Genomic DNA, 27,213 nt, shown 5'->3' with positions numbered 1-27,213 from the left:
CACCTGGAACATACTGCATATTCCATTTTTTTTTTTTTTATGCCTGCGCTCGTGGCATATGGAAGTTCCCAGCCTAGAGGTCGAATTGGAGCTGCAGCTACTGGCCTACGCCACAGCCACAGCAATGCCAGATTCGAGCTACCTCTGTGACCTACACTATAGCTCACTGAAATGCTGGATCCTTAACCCACTAAGTGAGGCCAGGGACTGAACCTGGTCTTCATGGATACCAGTCAGGTTCGTTACTGCTGAGCCATAACGGGAACTCCAGTGTTAATAACTTTTACATCTAAAGTCCAATTAAAAAAAAAATATATATATATATCTTCCATTATCTATCCTTAAGGGTATTTTTTTCAGTAACCTCTCTGTATTATCTACTTCAGTTTTAAAATAATCTATTCTACATTGGGTCCTTTACATGATGTTCAAATTATTTTTAATAATCAGTATTGAAGGATAATTTATTTCTCTGTCTCTAATCCAGATGTATGAAATTCTGACTCTGTTCCCCACTACTTTACAGAACTCCTGTTTCACAGATGGACAGAGAGAGGAGAAGGGCTACTGTTGTTGTTGCATCCTTACCGCCGCTGAGCGCGTGAACCCAATTATGCCGTGTTTTGAAGCACAATAAACAGGCTGTTGTGCAACAGGCATGAGCCCTGAAACAAACAGAAAACAAAAACAATTTTGCTAAAAATAAGCAGAGACCCCAACAATTGCTACAAAAATGAGTGATTTGTGCCTGTTCCATTTTAAGATTAGTTAGAACATACACCAAGATAATCACCAGACAACTCTGTAAAACTCACTAGTCTAGCAGAGTTTATTCCTCCTTTGACCTCTACTATACAGTCTAGAATTTACAGTCGGTACGTTACAGCCTAGGGATGCAGCCAAGGGTAATAAGTAAGGTTTTCTGCCTCCCTGACAAAGTCAAGAGAAATTGACGTTACCTAAAATACGAAAAAAAAAAAAAAAAAAAAAAATCTTGCAATCCAGGAAGTTACCACCTAATTTTCAGTTTTTAAGTCTGGAGTTTAAACAGTGTATATTCTACATTTTTAAAGGCTTCCAAATAGCTGAAGGAGTTTAAATTGCTTAAGCACGATTTAAAGAGGATTAATCCTCTTCCCATAAATTGGCAAGCATTCATCTGTCACCAACTGCACTGAATGATGCCTCTGAGTGTTTAAGAAAACGGAAAGTTAACTTCTTTTGATTCTGATCTGCCTTAGAGGCCTAGATCTTCTTATCCCATGACGGAGGAAAAGAAAACCAGAAGTAAAAACGTATGATCTTATTTTATCTCAAATCATATACTCAACAACAGAATTCAAGTAATTTTAGAACTGGCTTAATTTTCCATATGTACGTAATAGTAACTGTTCAAAAATATGATTAAATTCATGATCTGAAGAAAAAGTCATACTGCACCATGCATAGCATCTTTTCCCCTCTATCTCTTGGCCCAACGCCACCTTCCTTCCCCACCAACTCAAAGAAAGAAAACAAGAAAAACAAATTTTATGGTAGTCATGAATACTTTCCAGCTTATTTCTCCTGACTGATTGATTCTATATCTCAATCAACAGTGAAAAAAAAAATTTTTTTTTTGTCTTTTTAGGGCCACATGTGCGGCATACAGAGGTTCCCAGGCTAGGGGTTTAATTGGAGCTGCAGCTGCTGGCCTATACCACAGCCACAGCAATGCAGCATCCGGGCCACATCTGCTACATACACTGTAGCTCATGACAACGCCAGGTCCTTAACCCCCTGAGCGAGGCCAGGGATGGAACTCGGGTTCATGACCACTGAGCCGCAATGGGAACTCCATGTTCTGCCTTTTTTTTTTTTTTTTTTTTTTTTAATGTATGGTTTCTCTCTGTCAAGGAAGAGGCCATCCCTAATTATTATAATGTTAATAATATCAAATGTCATGCTAATAGTAGTAAATGATTCTGCTGAGATGTACTCATCTCCGCCCAGCTAGCCAGTCGCAGAACAGCCGACTGTGAGTAAGCCTATTGTACCAAAGTTCAGCGATAAAGGCAAACCTGCACCACCCCCCTGGGTGCCTGCCAGGTCTCCATTTATGAAGTATGTTTGCTCAAGAGCCGTCAAATCCCTGAGGATGGGAGATCACACACAGTGCGTCCACTCACGGATCTCAAAGTACTGTTGACATGTGGTTGTGTTGTTTCGTTTTTGCTTTTTTTAGGTTAAGTAAAATGTATATGTTAATTAAGTTCGTCAGTGTCAGTCAACAAGAATTCATGGTGCCTCTCTACAGTATACAGGTGTATTAGGAGGTCCGGATAAAGACAATAAACAGGTGCAGCCAGGCGTTGCTGCTTCTTGTTCTTGTGGGTTAGTCATTGTTCTCCCCTCTCCGTCAGTGTTTATGAGACCAGAGTGGTGACTGTCGATGGTGTTCACAGTCGGCAGGAGTGAACCTTAATCCGAGGTGAGTTAGTTGACAGCGACCAAACACACGAGGCCCCTGTTCACAGATGCTGTCAAACATGAAGGTGGAAAGTATCTTTGTTACCTCTGTGAAGGCACTGAACTTCTGAACCCCACTGAGTTCAAAGTGTCCCAGCAGTAAAATAAATCAAATAATGTTGGGTTCATTCTGTGAGCGCAAAACACAGAACTTTCCTTTAAAGGTAGAACTGCAAGTGCAATCAGAATGCAAAGGGATTTGTCTGCATTTTTTTAAAGCGGCACTTAGTTTTATGAATCTTGCAGCACGCCAAGGACATTTTCTCTGCTCTCCTGCAAAACGGTTCCTTCTGCTTTTACTTTCTGACATTCAATCGAGGGCTGCATACAACAGTTTCGGATATTCAGAAATCAAGCACTCTTTTCAAACTGTTTTTTACAGCTTTGTGGTATAACTGGCGCACAGTACATTGCATATATTTAAAGTGTGTGGTTTGATAAGATTTGACATATATCTACACCCAAGAAACCATGACCACAATCAAGATACGAACACATCCACCCTCAAAGTTTCTTCGTGCCTCTGTGTCATCCCTTCTTCTGCCTTTCCCTCCCCACCAGGCAACCAGTAATGTGCTCTGTGCCACTATAGACCAGTTTGCCTTTTCTGGAAGTTTATATAAATGTCATCACACAGGACAAACTTTTCTGTCTGACTTCTTTCACTCAGGATAATTCTTATGGGATTCATCCATGTTGCAATGTGTATCAACATCTTACTTCTCTTTCTTCCTTTTTCTGAATAGTATTACACTGTAAAGATCGACCTATCAACTGCATATACATTTCTCTTTTGATAGATAGGTTCAGTTTGGGGGTATTACAAATAAAGAGAATTCTATTTTTCAATTATTTTATTTAAGCAAGTTGTAGTTAGTTTAGTTAAATAGAATTTTTCTTTATTTCCCCACTACATGCACATTTTAATTGCTGTTTCTTATGTTTTGAACAGGTGAAGGTCTGCAATGTTTTTCTCCCCAGTTTGCTAGGTGACTTTCAATGTAGAAACTTGCTATCTCACCTTCAGTTTGCTGCTTTGAAAAGGGAGGCTAAAGGGAGAGAGGAAAGCTTTTTTTTTTTTTTTTGTCTTTTTGTCTTTTTTTAGGGCTGCACCCACGGCTTATGGAGGTTCCCAGGCTAGGGTCGAATTGGAGCTGTAGCCTCCAGCTTACACCACAGCCATAACAACGCTGGATCTTTAACCCCCTGAGTGAGGCCAGGGATTGAGCCCGCAACCTCATGGTTCCTGGTTGGATTCTTTTCCACTGCGCCACAGACCGGAACTCCTGTTTTTCTTTTTGACAATGACTTTCAATGGGGTAGAAATGTTTTGCAAAGCCAACATTTTCTACTGGGTCTCATGACCCATTTTCCCCTTATAACGGTGTTGCTATTGTGATCAACTTCAGTGCTGGTTAGCCATACTTCTGTTCCCAGTCTTAGACTCACAGCACCAACATATAATGTTTCCATGTGCTTCAAATAAAAATCTGTTTTGAGGCAAGTAATCAGGGTCAGCACAGAGAACGGCACAGGGTGTATCTGGCATGACTCTGGAGACACTGTGTCTTGACCCAAAGATTCTGCAGTTTACAACCGGCACCAACTATACATGGCAGCCCTGTGTGGTAGAGGATGACCAAGCAAAAGATGGAGAAGGGTGAATCCATGGAGGTAGGAAGAAAAGCTAAACATCGTGTCATAGAAATTAAAGTTGGAAGTATTTTAGGGAGCCTAGCGTGGTCACTGTCACCAAGTGTAGAATCAAAGGAGAAGCACTTTTCTTTGAGATATTATCCTGTCTCGAAATCAGTTTCTAATTTCATGTCTTTCTCCAGCTGCCTCTCCATTGTTCCATGGCTCACCCTCACCAGACTTTCATCTGTTCAGTCAAACAGATCTTGTGGAGGCTGCCAATAATTGATGTCTTCTAAGGCTAAATCTCTCGTCTTCATCTTGCTTGATACTTTCCTCAGTAGCAGCCAACACTATTAATTATGCTCTCCTGAAACACTGCCTTCTTGACGCTGGTGTCCGTCTCCCTCACACGCCTGGCAGCTCTTCCTCCATGTCCTTTGCTGGCTCCTCCTCTCCTTGACCAGACCCAGAAATACCCAGAAATAGACTGGGGGACTTGACAGCTGGCCCTTGACATCTCTGCTTTTCTTTTCTCCTCCCCTCCCCTCCCCTCCTCTCTTTCTTTCTTTGTCTTTTTACGGCTGCACCCTCGGCATATGGAGGTTCCCAGGCTAGGGTTTCAACCAGAGCTGTAGGTACCAGCCTACACCAGAGCCACAGCAACTCGGAATCCGAGCTATGTCTATTACCTACACCACAGCTCCGGGCAACGCCAGATCCTTAACCCACTGAGAGAGGCCAGGGATCGAACCCACATCCTCATGGATGCTAGCTGGGTTTGTTAACCTCTGAGCCATGAAGGGAACTCCTCTCTCTGCTTTTGTATGCATACTCTTGCCCTGGGTGACCTTACCCACTCTTGTGGATGAAATGCATCCTCTCAATATCTCTCTAATTCTCATTCTCTCTCTTTCTCACACGCACGCACACACAAACACACATGATTTTCAAATTTAAATTCCAGATCTGCAGCCAATATCTCAAGATTTCCCATTAGTTTTCTTCCCTTAAAATGCAGTGTGTGCTAATTCAAAAGGTTTTATAGGAGTAAATTCATTTTAGAAATATGTGTTTGGTACCAATTAAGCGACAAATATAATGAAAACATGTTTTTAAAAAAGTTAGTTGAAATGTATAAAACCAAGGGGAAGGATCATCATTTGACCAGAATGTTATTTTTTTCTTTGATTTTTCTTTTCTTTTCTGGCCACACCCACGGCCTATGGAAGTTCCTGGGTCTGGGATCAAATCAAACCTGCATGTGTGGCTTGTGCCACAGTGGTAGCAACTCTGGATACTTTACCCATTGCACCACTGTGGGAACTCCGAGAATGTTATTTTTTATACTATTTAACCATTTAAAAAGTCCTTTTGGAGTTCCCGTCGTGGCGCAGTGGTTAACGAATCCGACTAGGAACCATGAGGTTGCGGGTTCGGTCCCTGCCCCTGCTCAGTGGGTTAAGGATCCGGCGTTGCTGTGAGCCGTGGTGTAGGTTGCAGACGCGGCTCGGATCCCGCGTTGCTGTGGCTCTGGCGTAGGCCAGTGGCTACAGCTCTGATTCGACCCCTAGCCTGGGAACCTCCATATGCCGCGGGAGCGGCCCAAGAAATAGCAAAAAAAAAAAAAATTAAAAAAAATAAAAAAATAAAAAAAAAAATAAAAAGTCCTTTTCATTGAATTTGTCCAGAGGCTTTACAGGACAGGAGTTTGTTTGGACTTTGGGCACCAGACTGCCTGAATGCAAATCCTGAATCCACCACAGTAAGCTCTGCTACCTTTGGGAGGATTACTGCCACGGCACCATGGTGCTTGTCTTCTTGAACTAGAGTGGTGACAGTAGGTATCGTGAGTCTTAAATGAGCAAATTTACATAAAACACTTAAAACTGTGCCCAGAACATAGTGAGCATTACTACTAACCATTATTTTTATATAAATATAAGTTAAACATTTTTCCTTAAGATGAAACATCTCCAAGTGCCGTTTTATTGATTTATTGATCTGTTTATCCACTTCGTACCATTTAAGGAAATCGTTATCTTCTGCACTACAATGCCACAGACGTGGTACACTTGTCTAACATGGTGAGACTTCTAAACCTCAGCAAGCTGTGGGCTGTTGCTACTCCTAATTCAAAAGTATTTAGGGAATCGCATTCATTTAAGAACTATGTATTTAGTAACTTTAAGTACAAAGGATAATGAAGAAGTATTTTAAATATGTGCTATTGAAATGTGTCAACCAGATGGGAGAGCCCCTGGTGCAGGAGTAAGAACGTAGAACTTTGCTGGGTGACCAGACACATTACCCCATCTGACCTCACACGGAGAGCTGCCAGTATAATGACTGCAGGCCTGGTTGCTAGCAAAAAAAAAAAAAAAAAAAAACCTGGATTTTTAAAAATCTTTCAAATTATTTCCCATATGCACAGTTAAATTATTTTGTTTTCACGTTAAAGGATTTAAGAATAACAAAACAAAGGATTGTGACAAGGAGAGAACAGTCTCCAAAGAAACATCATTTTGTTTGATGTCGTAAAGAACTCTTAATGGTCCTTAAAAATAGACACCTTATATTTAAAAAGTGAGGAACAGATTTTAGTACTTACTTAACTCAACCGCAATAAAAGGAGAAAGAAAAAAGCAATTACATGGAGATTGAACATCATGCTACTAAAAAAACCCAAAGGGTCAATGATGGAATCAAAGAAGAAATGAACAAACACCTTGAGGCAAATGACAATGAAAACAACCGTTAAACAACCCTACAGAATCTATGGGATGCAGTGAAAGCGGATCTTAGAGGGAAGTTCACAGGAATACAGGCATTCTTTAAGAAATAAGAAAAATCTCAAATAAATAACCTAACCCATCACCTAAAAGAATTGGAAAAAGAGGAACAAACAAAATTTAAATTAATTTTAAAGATAAAAAAGATTAGAGGGGAAATAAATAAAACAGAGATTAAAAAATAGAAAAAAAATCAGTAACATCAATACTTGTTATTCTAGGCCCAGCACTGTGCAAGTTTACTTAAAGAATTGCAAAACAGCTCTCTTCAAAATATAACACATCTAACTAGTAGCAGGTCTATGTTAGTCAAACTGTAGATTAAGAAGAATAACATCAATAGAGGGAGAAACTGTACCCATGAAACAGAGAAATATTTTCTAAAACCACTCAGGATAATCAGACCCAATGGTACTGGCTGATGAGATTAAAAAAAAAAAAAAAATTAAATAGCTGAAAATGACACACAATTATAGAACAAGAAGTCATTTAGAAAAATAAAATATAATTTCCACTTCCACATTAGCTCTTCTGTCTTTCATATTCTTTCCACCTTTATTTACAAAAGATAATTTTAATATTTACATCTCACAGGAGGTAAAAAGCCTCAAAAGTTTTTGTGCAAAAAACTAAAATCTGCTCAGACAACAATTGTACTGAATCCTTGAACATATTTTCTTTGAAATGGATATAAACCTCATAAAATAGACTCCCCAGAAGTCCTAGAGAAGTTCAACTTAGAAAATAAATTGAGAATCTAAGGATATTGAACTTTGCATGATAAACTTGGGCTCAGCAGCTGTGCCAAAAAGCAGGAACTGAATTCCTCACATTTTCTTTACAACCAAAGAATAAATTGTCTACCCATTTTTCTTTTTTAAAAGAATTTTAAAATTATTTTAATTTTCAGATACTCAACCTCTACGCAATTTTAGCACTCCCTAAGAAATTAAACACTCTCATATCCCGTCCATAAAATGGAAGGAAAAGTATCAGTACATTCTAATGATCAACAGAAAACATTTACTGGTTTCTCACAAAAATGCATTCATTGTAGGAGTATCATAAGGACTAATTGAGACATTAAAAAATTTAACTTGAAACCAACTTTAGGCAGGAAGACTTCTTCCCAAATAAGTGGTTATACATGTAAATGCTAAATACATTACATTATTTTCCCACCTTTTGTTATGGATTATTTCAGGAAGATTTAGTTATATAACCCTTAATTTGAGGGGTTCCAACAGTGTCTACCATAAAATGTAAAGCAAAATTGGTCTTAAAAAATATTGCTTTGATGAAATGACAGATTTCAGTCTATTTCAGACATATCTGGTTACTTTTTAACTACACTTCTTTTCAACACAATCATTACTCAGAGATTAAGCACTTTTGAGAAAGAGCAAAATAAACTTTAAATTGCATCAGAATTCTACCCATAACTACCCAATCAATACTGAAGTAGATCCCATCAAGTATGCAAAGATTACAGAATTTCAGTTATAAAATTTGGAGGAAAAAATCTTAATAATGCATAAAAATACTGACAAATTTAAGCTAAAATTACTAGCCCTAGGACATTTTATTGTATAATTACCTTAAAAAGATGGTTAACTAGACATCAGCAGAAATGCTGTTAAAACTGTTGTTTGTTTGCTCAAGGTTGTTCACATTAATGAAACAAAAGATTAGCAGTCTTGGAGTTCCCATTGTGGTGCAGCAGAAACAAATCCAACTAGGAGCCATGAGGTTTTGGGTTTGATCCCTGGCCTTGCTCAGTGGGTTAAGGATCTGGCGTTGCCCTGAGCTGTGGTGTAGGTCACAGACGCAGCTCAGCTCCTGCGTTGCTGTGGCTGTCCTGTAGGCCAGCAGCTGTCCTATAGCTCCGATTCGATTCGACCCCTAGCCTGGGAACCTCCATGTGCTGCGGGTGCAGCCTTAAAAAAAGGAAGAAAGAGAAAAGATTAACAGTCTCTAAGTTAAATTTCACAAAATGAAATTGCTACCTTCTGACAACTTTCAGGGGTAAGATAGGGCAAACCCCAAGTATCATACCTCCTACTTTTAAGCATAAACACAAATAAAAGTCAGTATCAATACAAACGATAGCTTGAGGAAATAAACATTTGGTTAGCCAAGTTCTATAACCTAGAATACTGAGATATAATTCTCCTACAGCAAATTCCTTTCTTTTTTTTTTTTTTCCTTTTCCTGGAATAGCAGATTATATACTATGGTATGAAAATCTATAAAACCCAAATGTTTTCTGTGTTATTTAGCAAAGAAAGGACGAAGCAGAATTCTTTACCAAACTACATTTGCCACTCCATCCTGGAACTCAGTTGTCTGATTACCCACTCAGTTCCAATATTTCCAAATTGTCAGTCCACCCCACTCCTCCTCATCCCAACTCTTAGCTCCTTTTGCACAGAGTCTAGTTTCCTTTCTGTCAACTAATTCCTGATTTCCAGAAAACTCTCATTCTTCTGATTTCATATTGATCCTAGTCCATTTGAAGTCAAAGAAAAAGCTTTAATACTTAAAGTAATTAAAGTAGAAATGGAAATTAGATGACTTCGGTGTAATGGAAGGTGCATTTCAAGTGTTTTGCAAACATATGGGAGAGTTGCAAGAAAATTTAGATTTTAAACCCTGCCTGGATTCCTTAACTTACTGTTATATTATAGTGTTGCTTTGATTACTAGTCAGGACAAAAAGGTGAGCAAAGACATTAAATATGCATTTTTTGGACACACATGAAAATGAAGAGAGTTGGCCAAGGGATTTCTTTTTTTAAAATAGGTTTTCTTTCTTTTTTGGGGGGCGATGCCTGCAGCATGCAGAAGTTCCCTGGCCAGGGATCGAACTCCCGCCACAGCAGTGACAATGTCAGATTCTTAACCACTAGGGCATCAGGGAACTCCCTGGCTAAGGCATTTTTATCCATAATGACTGTCAACGTAATACATCATGGTTACTAAAAAAAGAAAAGATTGGGACCCTTGCTTAAACTGAGTTTGGCACGAACACATTTGTACATTCCTCCCTTATAATCACACAGTCCTTTAAGGATAAAGAATATGCCCACCGAGCAGAATTATGAAAAATTTATAAAGAATCTATGATAGAGAGCTTCACAACCCAGGTTCCCTAGATTATAAAATACTCCCTTTACCTATGCATTACGTTGTGTATCTCTGAAACATCTGAAAAATATTTTTCTGTGACTTACTAGGCTGTAGGGAATGAGCAGTTTTAGGTATATTGCAATTATCTTTAATAGAATTTGGTAGCTTTCTTCCATTAATTGAGTGATTCAACTGGATCTTAAAAGAAGTTTGCCAATTTTCATTTTTTGAGCCTCTCTGAGGTTCTGGATGCTCTAGATCAGTTTGTCTTTTTAAGTTCCTATCTTTGGAACTCCTCCTCTGTCCATTTAGCAATTTGTCTGGAGGTGAGGAAGTAGCCGTAGCTGATAATTCATCTGGGGATCCTTTTTGCCTGTTTGGCCTCATGTGTTCTTGATCCACCTCTTTCTGAAGCTGTAATGCTTAATAAACTGTCCTGTTCTTCTTGTTTACATCTCTTGAAGAGTAGATGTTCCAAATCTATCAGTTGTTTGTTTTTTCTAGTTTTTTTTTTTTTTTTTTTTTTTTTTTTGCTTTTTAGGGCTGCACTCACGGCATATGGAGGTTCCAAGGCTAGGGGTCGAATCAGAGCTCCAGCTGCCGGCCTACACCACAGCCACAGCAATGCCAGATTCGAGCCGTGTGTGTGACCTACACCACAGCTCACAGCAACGCCGGATCCTTAACCCACTGAGCGAGGCCAGGGATCGAACCTGCAACCTCACAGTTCCTAGTCGGATTCGTTTCTACTGCGCCACGATGGGAGCTCCCAAATCTATCAGCTTTTGAGTAAAGTTGATTTCCATTTCTTCTTGATCTGAGGAAGCTGTGGGGAACATTTTTCTTCTTTTTGCAGAAGAGCATGGGTCCCTGACTGCTTCAAACAAAGACTCCTGATTTTTTTCTTTTGGAGATATCTTCATTGATCAGTAGGTGAGACTCTTCATTTGCTATCTCTGGCTTTAGGTCCTTCATGACTTATGACACATAACACTTTCTCATGACTGTTTTTGTTTTGATTTTTCCTTCATGGCACCATTCTCTACCACTGGCACATAACTGAGGCATGGGTGACTCCATTGAAGATTTTGTACCCTGCTCTTGAACGTCAAGGCATATCTGTGGAGAAAGTATTGGCATATCGTCCTCAATTTCCATGTCTTGCCATGTAGAGTTCTTCACATTACTGCCGTCAGCTTCCTTAGACATGGAGCTTTTCCTGTCTTCCTGCACAACTTCAGACTGTGATGTTGACCCAAGTTGAGATTTAGGTGACAAATACGTTTGAATAGCTCCAGTGTTTGCTGGCTTGTTCTTACTTTTCTTTTGCGACTTTGTTGTGACTGGATCAGATTTTTTGGAATTCAAGGGTGATGCCAAGACATTTCCCTCACAGAAATTGTTAATATGAAGGCTTAGCTTTCTTGCCAGCCCTTCATCACTTTTCAGTTGTTCTTCTAACTCCCTTTGCCTATTTTCTGCCTGTCATTTTTTTTTTTTCCTCTTCTTTCTCCTCTGCCAGGAACCTCTGTATGTATTCTTCACTGGCTTTGTCTTCTTCTTCCTCATTGGCTCCTCACTCTGCCTCCACCTTGTTTAGCTCCTCTTCATATTCTCTTCTTAATTCCCCAGGTTTACTTAATAGGCAGGCTGGTTGATAGTCATCAACAATTTCCTCTGATTCTTGCCCAGAGGCTCTAAGCTTGCCTTCTTTTGGATAGTGTTTTTGAATTATCTTCCATAGTTCCATATTGACAAGAGAATTTGTTCGGGCATGGTGCTGGGTCCACAAAGAGACCCAGCGGCAACAGAAGGGACAGAACAAATCTGCCTTTTCGACAGTCCACTGGAAGCATGGTTTACAGAGTGTGTGGTTACAAGGGAGTGTCACAGGCTCAAGTAGAATTTCCGCAAGATCTGGCATTGGCATTCCGACAAGGAAGGGACGGCATCCTTGAGTACAGCTATTTTAATATGCTAAAAAGGCACATTCAGCATCAATACCAGAACTCGGAGATTGGAAACATCAAATAAACGTCTTGAACCAAAAAAAGTTTTCTGCAGGCCAGGTACACGGTACAGCCTTGGAAGGTGGTGTGTTTGTCCATGTTTAAGACAAACGTCCGAAAGGAAAACAAAGGAACCCTGGCTGCTCTCAGCAAGAACAGCCTTGCGGCAGGGCTAAGGGTTGGCTCCGGTTCTCTGGCGCTGCAGGAGGCACGCGCCAGGTTCCCCTTCTTCCTCTTACCAGGCAAGGATGCTCCCTAGCGCTGCTTCCACCCGGACGTGGAGCTTCTGCAGGAGCTGCACTTCTGTTACCATTGCTGTGGGGCCCCCTGCAAGAGCCCTTCTGGGCACTCGGAGCCTGCCCCTTCCTCTCTTCGGGTCAACCCACCCATTTTTTCTGTTTTTAGCCATCACTTCTCTAATATGAGGGAAAAAAGAGAACTAGTGAGAATCTATTTATCTATGTGTGTGTGCAGAAAGCTGACCAGAGTAACTGGTGGACTTCCTCATGTGATTTTCCACACAGTAAAAGCACATTATCTGATGCTGTTTTGTCCCTCAGTCTCAGGTTTCCATTAACCAGTCTCATGTTTGCTTTTCAAGTGTGACATGACATAAAAAGTGGCATAAACTTCCACAAAACAACATCTTCTATAATAAAGATCTTTCCAGAAAGCTAACTCCAATGCACTCCACTAACACTTTCCAGGGATTGTTAATTCCCAGAAAGCTGCCCCCAATGTTCTATCAAAATCCCCCTTTCTGAAAGTTCTTGTCATTGCTTATGCTGTGAGTAAAGGAAACTGAGATGAGCTTTCTCGGCCACTCCAAGAATGTCCCTGAGCATACTAGAGGCTGGCTCCTTCAAGGGTGGGCCAAGGAGCAGCATCAGAAGTGCTGGACCTACCCTATTACTGAGTCAGAATCTGCCTCGAAACAAAGCCCGTAGGTGACATCCCTCATATTGAATTCTAGAAGGTTATTCATTTTCCTAACAGTCTTTTGACCCCCATGGCTAAGAAAGCCTTCATCTTTCCTCCTTTCCTCAAAAGACCAATTTATAGGTATTTACTCTTTCCTATTGATACCCTCTAATGTGTGTCTTCTTAATAATTTTAAGCCATAAAGCAGCAAAAAAAACAGACACCATGTGGACTCTTGTCAGTACTAAATGAGAGGTGGCCCATGTTCTCATAGCCTTTGACATCTGACCAACTAAGACCCAGGTAAAGCAGATTCATCCATTCTACACGATATACACTAAAATACAGCAACATAGAATTGCTTTTATTACCACTGCTAAGTCTCACCCTATTTCCCAAGTTATGCAGCCTGCTGGAGGTGAGATGCTCAACTATACATTGGAGATAATTAAACTGACTTCTGTTGTAGGGATCTGTAAATGTTCAATGTGCTAACATAGAGCCAACAGTTTCTCACAATGCCTAGAACTGGCACTTGCTAGTCCCCCTGTCTTAGAGCAAGAATAGCTGCAGAGGGTTGTACCACATGATTTCCTTTCCTTTTCTTTCTCTCTCTCACCTTCTTTTTTTTTTTTTTTTGGCTTGGAGATGAAGGAAGGGCATCACCTGAAATTTCTGGTCTGTTGTGCTGCTCTTCAGGCAGCGTGAGTCCCTTGCACTTCGCATCATGTCTCTGCTTAGTCTACGCTATGCCAACTATTCAGTTCTGCCATATGACAACAGACACTGACATATGTAGCTCTTGGGGTGGAAACCCTGCCAGTTACTTTCATAGCCCCATTTCCCTTCTGGAAACGTTCAACTTGTTTGGTTAATTTGAATGTGTTACTTAAAACGTGGTAACTTGAGCCCTTCCACTGTGATGCAAACAGCAGGCCAGTTACACTGTTCTACATGCAACTTAGAGCTCAAGTGAGTGTGTCCCTGGGTGGTATTTGAAACACATTAAAAACTATTAGGATTTTCAAGTATTTTCTTGATATGCTAATGTTTTCAATTCAGACCTCCCTGATGTCACTCACACAATGCCACTTATTTCTGAGGCACAGAGAATGCCCCCCCCACTCCCCCCCACCCCCCAACACCAAGACCTCACAAGTCCAGCAGGTGGGAGCAGGGCTGGTGAGCAGACTCCTTTTCCTATGACAATTGCCCTTCCTTGCCAGCCATTTGAAGTAACTAACTATATAAAAATCATCCTTGGAGTTCCCGTTGTGGTGCAGTGGAAACGAATCCACCTAGGAACCCTGAGGTTTCAGGTTTGATCCCTGGCCTCGCTCAGCGAGTTAAGGATCCGGCGTTGCCATGAGCTGTGGTGTAGGTTGCAGGTGCAGCTCGGATGCTGCATTGCTGTGGCTGTGGCTAGGCCAGCAGCTGTAGCTCCGATTAGACCCCTAGCCTGGCAACCTCCATATGCCATGCACGCGGCCCTTAAAAAAAAAAAAAAAAAAAAAAAGAGGCATCCTTGATTCCTGTGGGATGTCTTACGGGAACACAGCTGTTTGATTATCTGCATTAAATCAGACCTCACTCCTCCCTGTAGTTCAACTTTCTGTTTTTCAGTAGTTAAGGATGGGTTCAGCAACATGAGTGCAGATTTGCATATGATGTTTAAAGACAAAAACTCGTACAGAAGAGTCTGTGTGGTTAAGAGGGCTCCAGACCAGAGCATACCTGCCCTCCACACACTTAGGAATCACTCTCCACTTTAACTCCTTTCTATTTGTGAACCTTATTAATTGCATCTGATACTCGGTCTGCGTCAGTGGTCATTACTCATTAACTTCTCTGCCCAAACCAGTGTGTCAACTTAAGGTTTTACTATGACAGTAAATGATTCCACGCAATCCGTGCAAAAGATCATGAGGATGGACTCTGGCTGGGTTGAATATTACCCACTATTCCTCCAACAGAGGGAGAAAAGAGGAAACATCTGTGAGCAAGGAACCTTTGGAAAACACAGAAGAAGCAAGCACTAGGAATACTTCAGCTACGATTTTACTTGTCCATTATACTTCATATAAGCTGAGGAATTTTTTTAATTAAGAAAGAAAGCAATGACTTCCTCTGGTAACTCCGCACAGACATTTTTGGTCCTCTGACCTCTGCCAACATGCTGTGACTTCAAGGGTATAAAACTGCCGACAGTATTTCAGAGCAAAGTGCGAAGGTTTGAGATGTCCGCATTTATCTTCCACTATTACAAAATCCCCAAATGTTTTTCAAACTGATTTCATCATGGGAAGGATAGAAGCCCTTGGTGCATGGATAAAATACAAGACAAGATGTTTTAATACTTTTTTTTTCTGAGATGAGGGCACCTCAGTGTCAAAGCCCGGGGTGGAAAGAGGAGAGCAGGGTCTGTTCAGATGGGCCAGTGGCCACAAGGAAACGGTGTTGATGTCACAGGTAGGGAAGACGGGCGTTATGAAGTCAAATCGAGTATAATGGACAGAGACAAACGACTGAACTATTATCAATGGCGTCACGCTCTGTCAGGAGGAATTTATACCCATTCATTTACATCCATTCATTGTTTTAGCGGCACCATTAGAGAAAGAGCCACACAGCCTTCCTGTTATGGTCTCTGAGATAGGGGAGAAGAAAATTCACATCCAGGGCTGGGCCATGTGACCAAGAAAGCTCTTAGCCAAGAAAGTCCCAGTGGACGTCTAACTGTCAACCCTAAATTGCTCTTGTCCATGGCATGTTTTGACTTGCGATGTTGGTAAGTTCCCCAAAGGTTTCCAGGGCTTTACTCTGTGTGTGTCAAATGAGGCAAAGGCTTAAGGTTTAGTACGTCTAGTAAGTAGTCCTGAGATTAAAGTGGTGCCTGGCAGGCCTGAAGATACTAGCAAATCGTGCTGGCTTCATCAAGCTACAGGAATTCAGTTCCTCTTTACAGTTAGGCTGACTAGACACAGAACGAGAGACAGACAAAGCAGACTGGCAAACGAACCCATAGAAGAGAGAGATACAATCCCCTAAGACATAGGGGATCTCATCTTAGGCTGCTGGCATGAGAATTCTAGCATCACTGCTCCCTTGCTGTGTAAGCTCAGCCAAGATACTTAAGCTCTCCTGGCTTGGTCCCCTTATCTGCAAGTTAGAGATGACATAATCTACTTCCCAGGGTGGTTGAGCATAGTAAGTGAGATATCGCAGACTGGGTGTTTAAAACAGCATCATGAACTCCTAAACATCATGAGCTCAATGAATGTTAATTGTTACTACATATTTAAGTATTTTTATTGGATAAAAGGCAGTACTACATTGTATTTCTCTTTTCATGCTCTTTGGGGCAAGTAAGCCTCTTTTGGTATAGTATCTCTCCCAGGGAGTCTGGAAGCCATCTAGCCTTCCTGAGATTGAAATCAGTGCTTCTACTGATATAAGGTCAAGGGGATCCTTGTACAATGTTCATGGTTCTTCAAGTCTTACCAGCCCTCTTCAATTTCAGAGAGAATTCACGAAACTATCTTTTGATCACCACAGTCTCTTTTTCACATTTGTATGCTTAATAAACTATTACATATTTCTTAATTCCCTCATCATTTCTATATTTTTCTTAGGATTTCATTTCAAAATAGTGTAGATTTTGCCTTGACACTGTGTCTTTAGGCTTTCAGCCTCCCAGAATCTAAACTTTGGCCCTCTCTGGGGCCAAATATCTCTTTTTATTATTGCCTATGCTACCACTTTTTAATGCACTCTTACACTTGCAATGCTATCATTTATAAGTAGATGTCATGTTAGAAAGATTACCAGACACCCCTGAACAATCTATAGAGACAGGTCTATAATAACTCTAGGCATGACATTTTGTCTCGAAGCAACCCAGAAAAATGAGATGCTAGTATATTTTTGAAAACTCCTCAAGAGGGAGCTGTCCAAATTTCCATCTGTGCTAGGATCACAGTGGCTTAAGGATTCACAGAAAGATGAGAAAAAATGCTGAGCCTCAGACACTAATGTGGTCACAGGTATCTTCCAACAGACCCCCCCCCCCCATTGCTGCTAGAGCTGGAGGGTGGGTGTGGGGCAGGGGGAGGAGGTGACACCTATTCTGCTGTTTTCACAGTAACTGAAACCAACCAGATAACTGAAGAAAGCCTCACGCTGTTTTGACTTTAGACTTGCTGTCAGTATTGCTCAGGCATCTAAAGCTTCATGATTTCACTCCAGCTACTCGAGAACCATTAATAATTTTTTTTCCCTAGAATTTTCAAAGTAAAGTCTTCTGCTTCATAAGTTCCTGCCAAGGGTTTAGAGCTACTACTTACTGAGTAATATGATACCAGATGATCATAAACCACGCTGCCCTGAATCCAGCACGGTTTGAATTGCATGTCTCAGCAAGGATCTTCAGCTCTCCGCTGAAATCCATCCTTAGGCACCCAGCTAGACTGCATTTCCCAGAATCCCCCTGTCATTAGGTGAGGCTTGAGGTCAAAGCCCATAGGAAGGTGAGCTGAATGAGGTTTGCTGTTATGCTGACACTTAGGAGAGAAGTTATACCTCCCCCACCCCAGTGTTCTCTTGCTCTTTCTTGTGGAGAGAAAGGAAACTTGGAAGCTCCAGATTGAAGAGCTTTTGCTAGCCTGGGCATGAGAGCCACTTTGAGCGAAAGGCACTTGTAAAACAGCAGGTGCAAGAAGAACAGTCTGATCTCCCTGTTTCTTCCTGAAAGCAGGATGCAAAACTCCCATATAAAAGATGCTGTCCCCACACCAGGAGGAGAGAGACATTCTTATCACCAGAGATGGGAATCCGGGCCAAGCAAAATCTGTTCAGACCTTGTAAGAGTCACTCTTTACCTTCCTTTAGTCTCCCTGCATTTTCAGTGACTTTCCCACAAGGTCTCTTGCTTTTGTTCAACCTAGTTTGCACACACTGAGGCCTTGCCATTTCTCTGGGTCTCATTTTGCTATGGGGACTCTCATGGACATGCAGATACCTGTATGCTGGGCTCCAGTGAATCAATCTTATGACTATTTAATTTTCAGGCTGGGCCAGAGACGCTGAGAAAGTAGAGATACAGTTTGGCTTCCTACAGCATATCCCAACACACTCAATATGCTCTGTTTTAAAATTACACACTCTTCCTAAAATTACACAGGAGAGTAGAGATGACTCAACTTCATTTTAGAACTTTTTAGTTTGTCAAAGATGCTTTACTGCTTAGGAATCTCACAATAACCTCTGACAAAGAGAAACACAGGGAAAATGCATACACGTGCTTTAAAAACTAGTACTGCAGTAAGAAAGCTTAAAGAGTCACAATTTAAAATACCAGAAGTAAAACTGTAGTTCAAACTTGTTATGTTATGCAAAGGAAAACTGCATAGAATGAGTCGAAAAAAATTAAACCAAGTCTCCATTTCAAACCTGAGTTGATAATCACTGCATTTTTGAGGAGTTTCTCTTATGTTCCAAATTACCAGTAAGAAATCATTATTGACATGATAAATTACCAATAAGAAATCATTATTGACATGTTAACTGTCCTTACCTGCTAAAGAGGACATGTTGATAATGATGCCTCCTTCACCTCCATTTTGCTTACTCATGTAATCCAAACCCAGGTACGTTCCACTGATTACAGAAACCTAGACGAGGGGCATAAGTGGGGAGAGCAATTTTACTTAAGAGTCACACACCAAAGTTTTTATTGCTATCCCCGACCCCGAGAAAGATTCCTGCAAATATAGTCAATGAAAGGTTCTGAAGTGATATTTTTTTAAGCCAGGCATTGATTGGATTCTCTTTCATTTGCCTAAACTTGTGGAATTGATCACATCGCTGCAAAACTTCACTTCGCTGTCTGACCTGAGATTTTATGATAAAGGTTAAACTCCAACAGTGCCTTGAGACTTTCGCTAAATTTTCTGCACCTTCGAGAATCTACATCTTCTTTTCCTTTCCTAAATACCGGACACAAGAGTTATTCACCCGTCTTAGCATGTGGTTCTCCTGTCCAGGTGTTCCACCTTAATCAGTTGCTTAAGTCCCTTGGTTCTTGGAATATGTAGCAGTGAATATCCTTGATGTCTACACAGTTTTCATTTCCTTCTTCTCTTCTGCATTTGTGTCGACTTCTCCACGGAAAAAAGAGGAAGGTCATCTCTCCAGCTTTAGTGCAGGCACTGGTTAGTCTAATTCAGTCACAGAAATCCCCTTCCCTTTGCCCCTGACAGATTTAGGGGTTGTATATGGCCCGTTTCTGGCCAGTGAGACCTGAGATGCAATCAAGAGGTGGAGTGTGGGTTGGAGAGGGTGATGGAAGAGGACGCTACGGAGAAAATTTTCATTGCTCTTAAGAAAATCAGGAAATGACTGCATTACTCCTTTTTCATTGCTTTGTACAGGTGCAATGGGAGGAAGGAAGACATACTGCTAGCATCTTTAAGGCAGAAACCATCGTGAAGGATGGCAGATGGGAGAGGAAAAGAAACTGGTCCCGATGAGATAAAAAGCTGCACTGTCAAGCAATCCCGAACTTCATGTCTTGTGAGATCACATAGCTGTTTTAATCAGTTTCTGTTCCTGGGCATATGGTCTTTGTAATGCAATCACTACAATTTGTCCACCACTCCTGCAGCTGTCCTTCTGATAGCTTACTCTGCCTTACGACTCATCTCCAAAGCTAGGCACTTTCTCGGTTTTATTCTAACATTTAAGAACTAGCCACTGAAAACAGCTTGTGACATGAGAGGTATTTGAAACCTGACATTCCCTTTTAGATGTAAGAACTCCTCTCTAGCCCACCTCATGATTTTAAAAGGTGAAAATTTTCTTTTGGCATCTTAGTTCCGGCAATACTTAGCTTCTTACAATAAAGCAAAGAAAATGATACAACAAATAACATGATAACGAGCCTGCACCTGAGAGCGTAGATTGGTGGTTACCTTCTTTTTATTTTCAAAAGTCCTCTTGGAGTTTTCTTGACAAGCATTCAGTTACCTCTCTACCTCACAGTAGCTCTCGCACAAAAAAGGAAACTGAAGGGTCTATTCACTTAAGCCATGGGGCAGCCTGATATTGAGTGGGTTTACGGGGAAGGAGTAAATCTGCACAGGAGTCCATTTAAAAAGGAAAAACAAAATATTCATGGTTTATATAAGAAGGAAAACATGTAGGTGGCAGGAATGACTGAAGTCAGTTCAATTCAGTGTGTCTGTCCAAGTCTCCAGCATGTCTGAACAGCATTTTAGTTTGTGTGCTGGTGCTATGCTCTGGTCTCAGGTATTCTGATACCTGCTTTTGTTTTCAACATCCACAAGATGCAGCCAGATAGAAAATTTGGGAATGTTTGTTTTTAAATTTTTTTTTTTTTTTTTTGAGCCAGATTTAGTTCCTGGTCTTTGATGGAAGAGGATAAGAGATTATCCTGCCATCTGTCATCAGGTTAAGAACTGAGTAACTTTTCAAATGAAAGTGTTCTTAGGATAAACCTACAAGACAGGCCTAAGGCTTTGGCTGTACATAGATGATTATTTTCACCTCTCTTCCTTTACTGTGACAACCTCTTCCATATCCCAGATTGCAGATTAAAGCAATTGTTAGAATACCACAGAATGAAAATGTTTCCTAAATGTATTTGTTGCCTTTAGGCAACGTTTACACATTTTATAGATTGAGCCATTGTAATATCAAGCATCTAAGAGAAAAAAAGAAAATGAACATTACATGTATCTTCTAGTTACAAACCCCAAAAAGCTGGACTCTGTAGTATTATTTTAGTTCATTTTGTAAAGGTAGTTAACATTTTATATTTGACTCTAAAAAAAAAAAAAGGAAATCCAATATCTAAGTTTATATAGTGAGAAGAAATAAAAATTCAATGAAGACAAAATGGCCTAATTAACACATGCTTACTCAATAGTTTTGGTTACGAAGAAACAATTTATATGTAATACTGAAGTTGTGACTATGTTCTTAAAATGCTTTTTTTTTTTTCCATGAATTAAAGCATTCTAAAACTTAAAACCACTCTCATAAATTCCCCTATCCTGGAGCTAATTCTCTAGTAATAAAGATAAATGGACAAATGAATTCATTTAACTCCTCTTATCAGGCATCACGTCTTCCTGTTACACACATATAGCATACATGTTCCTATAATATTTATGCCTCACATTTGTGTGTGTGTGTGTGTGTGTGTGTGGAGATGATCTACTGAAATTTCCTAATTTGTCATTTCCTTTATCTTATCTTTCTCTGCTCTGGAGTTCCTTTTAGTTTATTTATGGTTTTTGTACTATCCAGGAATCTTTTTTTTTTTTTTTTTTTTTTTTTTTTTTTTTTTTTAAGCGAAGCTAGTGTTTATTTAAAGGGAGAAGAGAGAGAAGATAGGTGTGGAGAAAGCACAGGCACAGGCTGGGGGTGGGGGAGGGGGGAGAGGGAAAGACAGAGACAGAGAAGAAGAGCCAGAGAGAAAGGCAGTAATTAAATTTTTTTAAATTCTGTCATCTAAATCATGAAACTCTTATTTTTCCTCCAGCCAAGTTCTCAAGGAATACTAATACAGATCACCTTTCTTCTTCTGTAATCTTTTCACATCTTTTATTCTTCAATGTTCAATCTTTTTAAAGTTTTGCTTGTTCAGGGGGTAAATGGGATTGTCTTTCTCCTTGCAGAAGCTACTTGTAACTTAACAAGCTTTGTCTACCTATCATAAATCAATGGGATCTTTAGATACCACAGTTAAGTAAGGATAACAGCACTGAGTTACTAACTTAGGCTGTAATCAACATCCTTGGGAGCCAAGACAAAGGAATACATATGACAACAGTGTTTCTATCCATTTCCTCAGCTCTTCCTTAGGAATACAGGGCACAGAGAATGAGAGGATGAATGAAGAAAATGCATCAGTATCTGGGCAAGAAATGCAATTTATTGAGTGAACCCTAGGTAATGGCACTGTGCCTGATGCTTCATACAAATTATTCCACTGAAGCTTAACCAGCAGCTTTCAAGGGGAGAGGACTGTCTTCATCCTTTTACAAACTGGGAACTTCAAGATCAGACAAATGAAACAGAACAAGTCCATGAATTTTAAATTCAGGTCAGAAACAAATCTTGTAAAAAATTACCAGCAACAGCCATCTCTTTTGTTTAATTTTTATTTGAATATACTAAGAGCGTCAATGTAAGTCAGTCACAAAGTCAGTCACATATCCAGATTCTGTTATAAATCCCACATGAATGGGAACAGACTATTCAGGTTTATGAAAAATTTCAAAAAGTAAAAGAAATACATTACCAAACTGACTTCTCAACAGTCAAAGTTAAATCTACTTCCTCCCAATGGCCAGACATAAGAGTTTGAGTCTTTGATGGTTATGCCAAGACTCATTCCTTCCTAAATATTCCCCGTGAGCATGAGCAACTATAAATAAGGCAGCTACCAGCTAGTTTCAGACTGAGGAGGAAGCACGGAAGGTCTTAATGGAAACAAAAGCCTGGGAAGAGGTTTAATGTAGCTCTTGTGCAGGAAGGAGCGAAAATGGAAGGACACACTATACTGTTTGCAACACTGATGAATTAGGAAACCCTTAGAACAGGGTACTGAAACACGGAAGTGAATATCCATGTATGCAAAATATCAGAGAGCGGAAGTTTACTTTTCCCATACATTTTAACTGAACAGCTCCTCTGTCTACAAAACAATCTTGAGAGAACTTACAGTATACTAGCATCAGTGGTACACGTATAGCAAGAATGCTAATAAAATTTTTAAAATGGAGAAGCCCCCTACGGAGGGTATAAATTATGTGGTATAAGATTTCAGAAGATGGACAGACGTGTGATGAAGTCCTTTAACTAAGCAGTTACTCTCTGACATGAACAAGGACGTGAAAAAACGTAAAAGAACACACATGGAATTGTATAAGAAGGCAACTTACATCCAGCGCAGAGTTGAAAAAAATATTATACAAACCACACACAAATATTTGCATTATACTAAGAGAGATAACCAAGTTAGAAAGACAATGATTGGTCAGACTCTAATCTACTTTTGCAATGGGTGTTTTAGGTAGGAGGGGAAGTAACTTGTTTTTAAGTTATATGTGGGTAACAAAGGTTAGGTCTTGTTCTCTATGTAATATTAAGTAAATGCCATCAGTCTCTGGAGTTAAGCTAAGGAGTGGCCTTTGTCAGCAGAGTGCAAAGAAAAATAAAGGCCAGCTATATTTCAATGTGGAAGAATCCAGAAGAGTGTGTTGTAACCAAAAGGGACAAATAAAATTCCTGTCTTCCAGAATTTTCTATCTGCAGATAATGTAAGAACTTTCCAGCTTGAAGCAGGTGTTTATTCACTTATATATTTATTACATTAAAGCAAACATGCCCTCTCTGCTGGACGAAGACAGATAATTCGAATCCCATTGCCTTGTGGTAATCTCTTCACTATTTTCATGTTTCTTTGTATGAACTTGAATCATGTTTTCTGACAGCTGATTTCTCAGAGAAAAGACACAGTAGGGGCCCATTAGGTAGGCACTGAACACAGGAACTTTACACCCTAGTGACCTTTATCTATAAAACATCTGTAGCTCTACTGACAAAACTAAAAATAGCATGAGGCTCAAAGGAGAGAGCTACTCTGTGATTTTCTGCTTTTTTACTGGCACAAAAAATTCCTGTCACTTTATGTGGTTTTGGAGAGTGGCATAAATTCACAAAAACGTATTCTTAAAAATTCCTGCAGTTGCCAATTGGGGGCATATTAAAAATATTTTTTTTTAATCTGACAACCAAAGGATGTAATGAAGTATGATTCATAACAAGTCAACGGTAGCCACCAAAGATTAAATATAAAATGTACAGTTTTCTTATCAGCTAAAGAAAATTAAAGCTGTCCAATGGAATTTAAGACAAGAATGGAAAAAGAACATAAACAAAAAGAAAACCTAGTAAACATAAAGAATGAACAAAAGTGGAAGAAATAGATCCTAACAGAAGAGGAAGAATAAATCTGAGTGGCTTACATTCACAAATATAAAAAGCAGATGTTTCTAGATGTGATTTAAAAAATAAATCTCACATTGTTAGCGAGAGACAAAATTAACATTAAAAGTTACTTACACTTTCAAAATAAATAGAAATAGACAGGCCTAGGTAAATGTGAGTCAAAAGAATACACAGGAAAACAATTTTATATCTGAAAATATAAAATGAATCAAAGATCACAGGTTGAAAATGGGGCTACGTGGAGTTCCCGCCGTGGAGCAGTGGTTAACGAATCCGACTAGGAACCATGAGGTTGTGGGTTCGGTCCCTGCCCTTGCTCAGTGGGTTAACGATCCGGCATTGCTGTGAGCTGTGGTGTAGGTTGCAGACGCGGCTCGGATCCCGCGTTGCTGTGGCTCTGGCGTAGGCCGGTGGCTACAGCTCGGATTCAACCCCTAGCCTGGGAACCTCCATATGCCGCGGGAGCGGCCCAAGAAATAACAACAACAACAACAAAAAAGACAAAAAAAAAAAAAGAAAAGAAAATGGGGCTACGATTTAAAAAAAAAAACTAAAGTCAACAAATTATAATCACCATCAATTTATGCTTTGAATATTATAGGTTTATACTATAGAGTTCACACTGACAGAATTGCTCCAAGAGGTAGGCGAACTGACACTTATCATTTGAGATATGATATTCTATTCAGAAATGGACAGATCCAGAAGATAAAAGTAAGCAAATAAGTAACTGACATCCAAACCAAATGGAAATATTTTAAGAAAAAATTATAAGCTCCTATTATTTATAACAGAGAGATACAAATATAAACTTAAATTGGGTATTAACGAGGAACTTCAATGCTATCTTAGCCATTGTTATACCATTATAAAGTAAGATTTAGCCAAGAAGTATATGGTTCACAGTAGGAAACTATTTCATTTTATTTCAAGTTGCTAGCCTAAAGTGGAAGAAAATTAGAGTTGTCTCAATTAAGGTCTCTAAAACACACACAAGAAAGATTTTGAGAGACACTTGACAAATAGGTTTTAAAGTTATTATGAAATATAATAATATCCAGGAACACTTGAGACAAATTTTAGAAAGACCTAGAAGGAGGGTATTTAAACTTTAAAACAGTACCTTTTGTTCTGGGTCAAAGGATTTCAGGCATCTATCAAGTATGGGAAGCAACTCTACCTTGTCAAAGTGGTGCTGATAGATTCAGCTTTTTTGTGTGTGAGTGAGTATAATTCTCATTACTCCTATCAAGTTATTACAGTTAAGTCACTACTCAATATTTCTTGACCAAGCATTATCTTCAAGATATTGTGTTGACCACTGAAGGGAGAATGAGGAAAAACATAACGTGGTTCCTGTTTTTAAAGAGTTTGTCATCTCATAGGAGCACCTCACGAAGGAGGGACCACTCCCTCTAAACTTACACACACACCATGCCCCCCTGTCCTTTACACATGCCTGCTTTGTATGACTACTAAATGACCTCACCGAAGCCAGGGTGACCCCATGCCCAGCCCAGCTCTGACATTTGGCTTTAGTTAAAGTGAGTTCTGCTCATCCTCAATATCTTCTATCAAGTATGTTTATAAAATAGGATAACCATCAAACTTGTGATGCAATGAATAAAACAAAGTTTATTTCCTAATTCTCCATTTTTACAATTCAAATAAGAGCTAGATAATCATCAAACATTGTGGAAATTATACACACACGTGCACGTGCATGCACACACACACCCCCTGATATTCAGGATAAAAATTTGAATAATTACAAAGTCCCATGGTCACTTTATCTTTGTTTGCTCCTACAGTCCTGGAATTAAATTAAGATTTATTTTTTAAGAAATAAAAAATATTATTGGCATATTTTTTCTATAAGGGATCAGATGGTAAACATTTTAGGCACTGCACATCATAAGACTTCTGTCACAATTATTCAACTCTACCGTTGTGGCATCAAAATAGCCAGAGATCGCATGTAAATAAATCACCATGGCTGTGCTCCAATAAAACTTTTTTTCTGGTCACACCCACAGCACGTGGAAGTTCCCAGGCCAGGGGTCAAACCCACGCCACAGCAGCAACCCAAGCTGCTGTGGTGACAAAGCTGGATCTTTAACATGCTGTGCTACAAGGGAACTCCCCAATAAAACTTTATAGACGCTGAAATTTGAATGCCTCATGTAATATATTTCATTTTTTCTTTTCTTTTTTTTAAAATTATTTTCAACTGTTAAAACATGTAAAGCCCATTTTTAGCTTGCAGGTCATACAAAAAGAGGTAGCAGGCTAGTTTGGCCTGAGGGCCATGGCTGCCAACTCCTAAGTTATGCAATAAACTATGTTTTTTTCCCCTCATATTTCCTTTTAACATTTTAAGAAACATTTTCATAATGAAAAACCTCAAATGTCTTCCTATTTGAAAAAGGAAATGCTTTTTTTTCTAGCTTTTTGTAACTTCCCTTTCTCTATATTGTAGGTCATTGTACTGTTTCCATGAGAAAAAAAAAAAAAAACCCTTTTCCTCTTAAAACATCATCTTATTAAATAATTGTAGACAATAAACATGTCTAAGACAGCTTACCAAGTTAATCTGCAGCGTTTTTTCCCAATTTTTCTCATTATTCACTCCAGCATTATTGACCAAAATGTCCAGTCTTCCAAAGTGATCTACAACTTTCCTAAATGTATCTAATGAAAAAGAAAAAGTCACTATAGGTATGTTCTTACTTTCCATAGATACATTTATCACAGTCTATGCCCAGAAATGATCTAATTTAGCCACCTTCTTCATGAAAGGTACACTTTTTTTTTTTTCTTTTTAGGGCCACGCCTGCAGCATATGAAGGTTCCCAGGCCGGGGGTCTAATCAAAGCTACAGCTGCCAGCCTATGCCAGAGCCACAGCAACGCCAGATCCAAGCTGCATCTGTGACCTATACCACAGCTCACGGCAACGCCAGATCTTTAACCCACTGAGTAAGGGCAGGGATCAAACCTGCCACCTCATGGTTCCTAGTCGGATTCGTTTCTGCTGCGCCACGACAGGAACTCCCAAGGTACACTTTTAGACTGTGGCCTACTGCCTCATTTCTCCAGTGAATCAGCAGCGTTACCTGTGAACCTGTTAGAAATGAAGACTCTGCGGCCACCACAGACCAACAGAGCAGAATCTTAACTTTAG

At 39.7% G+C, this 27,213-nt stretch overlaps 1 protein-coding gene and 1 pseudogene across 7 annotated transcripts in view; both read right to left on the bottom strand.

Annotated features, from left to right (window-relative positions):
• Nucleotides 1-27,213, bottom strand: part of HPGD (hydroxyprostaglandin dehydrogenase 15-(NAD)) — a 55,274-nt gene that overhangs the window by 23,994 nt on the left and 4,067 nt on the right. For 4 of the 7 annotated variants that reach the window (XR_002338278.1, XM_021071975.1, XM_021071977.1 and 1 more), the window contains exons 3-4: nt 26,615-26,721; nt 18,566-18,662 (exon numbers count right to left, since the gene is read on the bottom strand). Coding sequence is in view for 6 of the 7 variants with exons in the window: in XM_021071975.1 (XP_020927634.1) it covers nt 18,566-18,662; nt 26,615-26,721 (204 nt within the window). In the remaining variant the exon portion in view is untranslated. 7 annotated transcript variants of the gene reach the window in all.
• Nucleotides 10,742-13,719, bottom strand: LOC110256674 (annotated as a pseudogene).

The sequence above is a fragment of the Sus scrofa genome, chromosome 14 (genome assembly GCF_000003025.6).
Source record: "Sus scrofa isolate TJ Tabasco breed Duroc chromosome 14, Sscrofa11.1, whole genome shotgun sequence".
In the NCBI taxonomy this organism is placed as follows: Eukaryota; Metazoa; Chordata; class Mammalia; order Artiodactyla; family Suidae; genus Sus; species Sus scrofa.
Note: the sequence above shows the minus strand (reverse complement) of the source record. Positions and strands in the feature narration are given on the sequence as shown.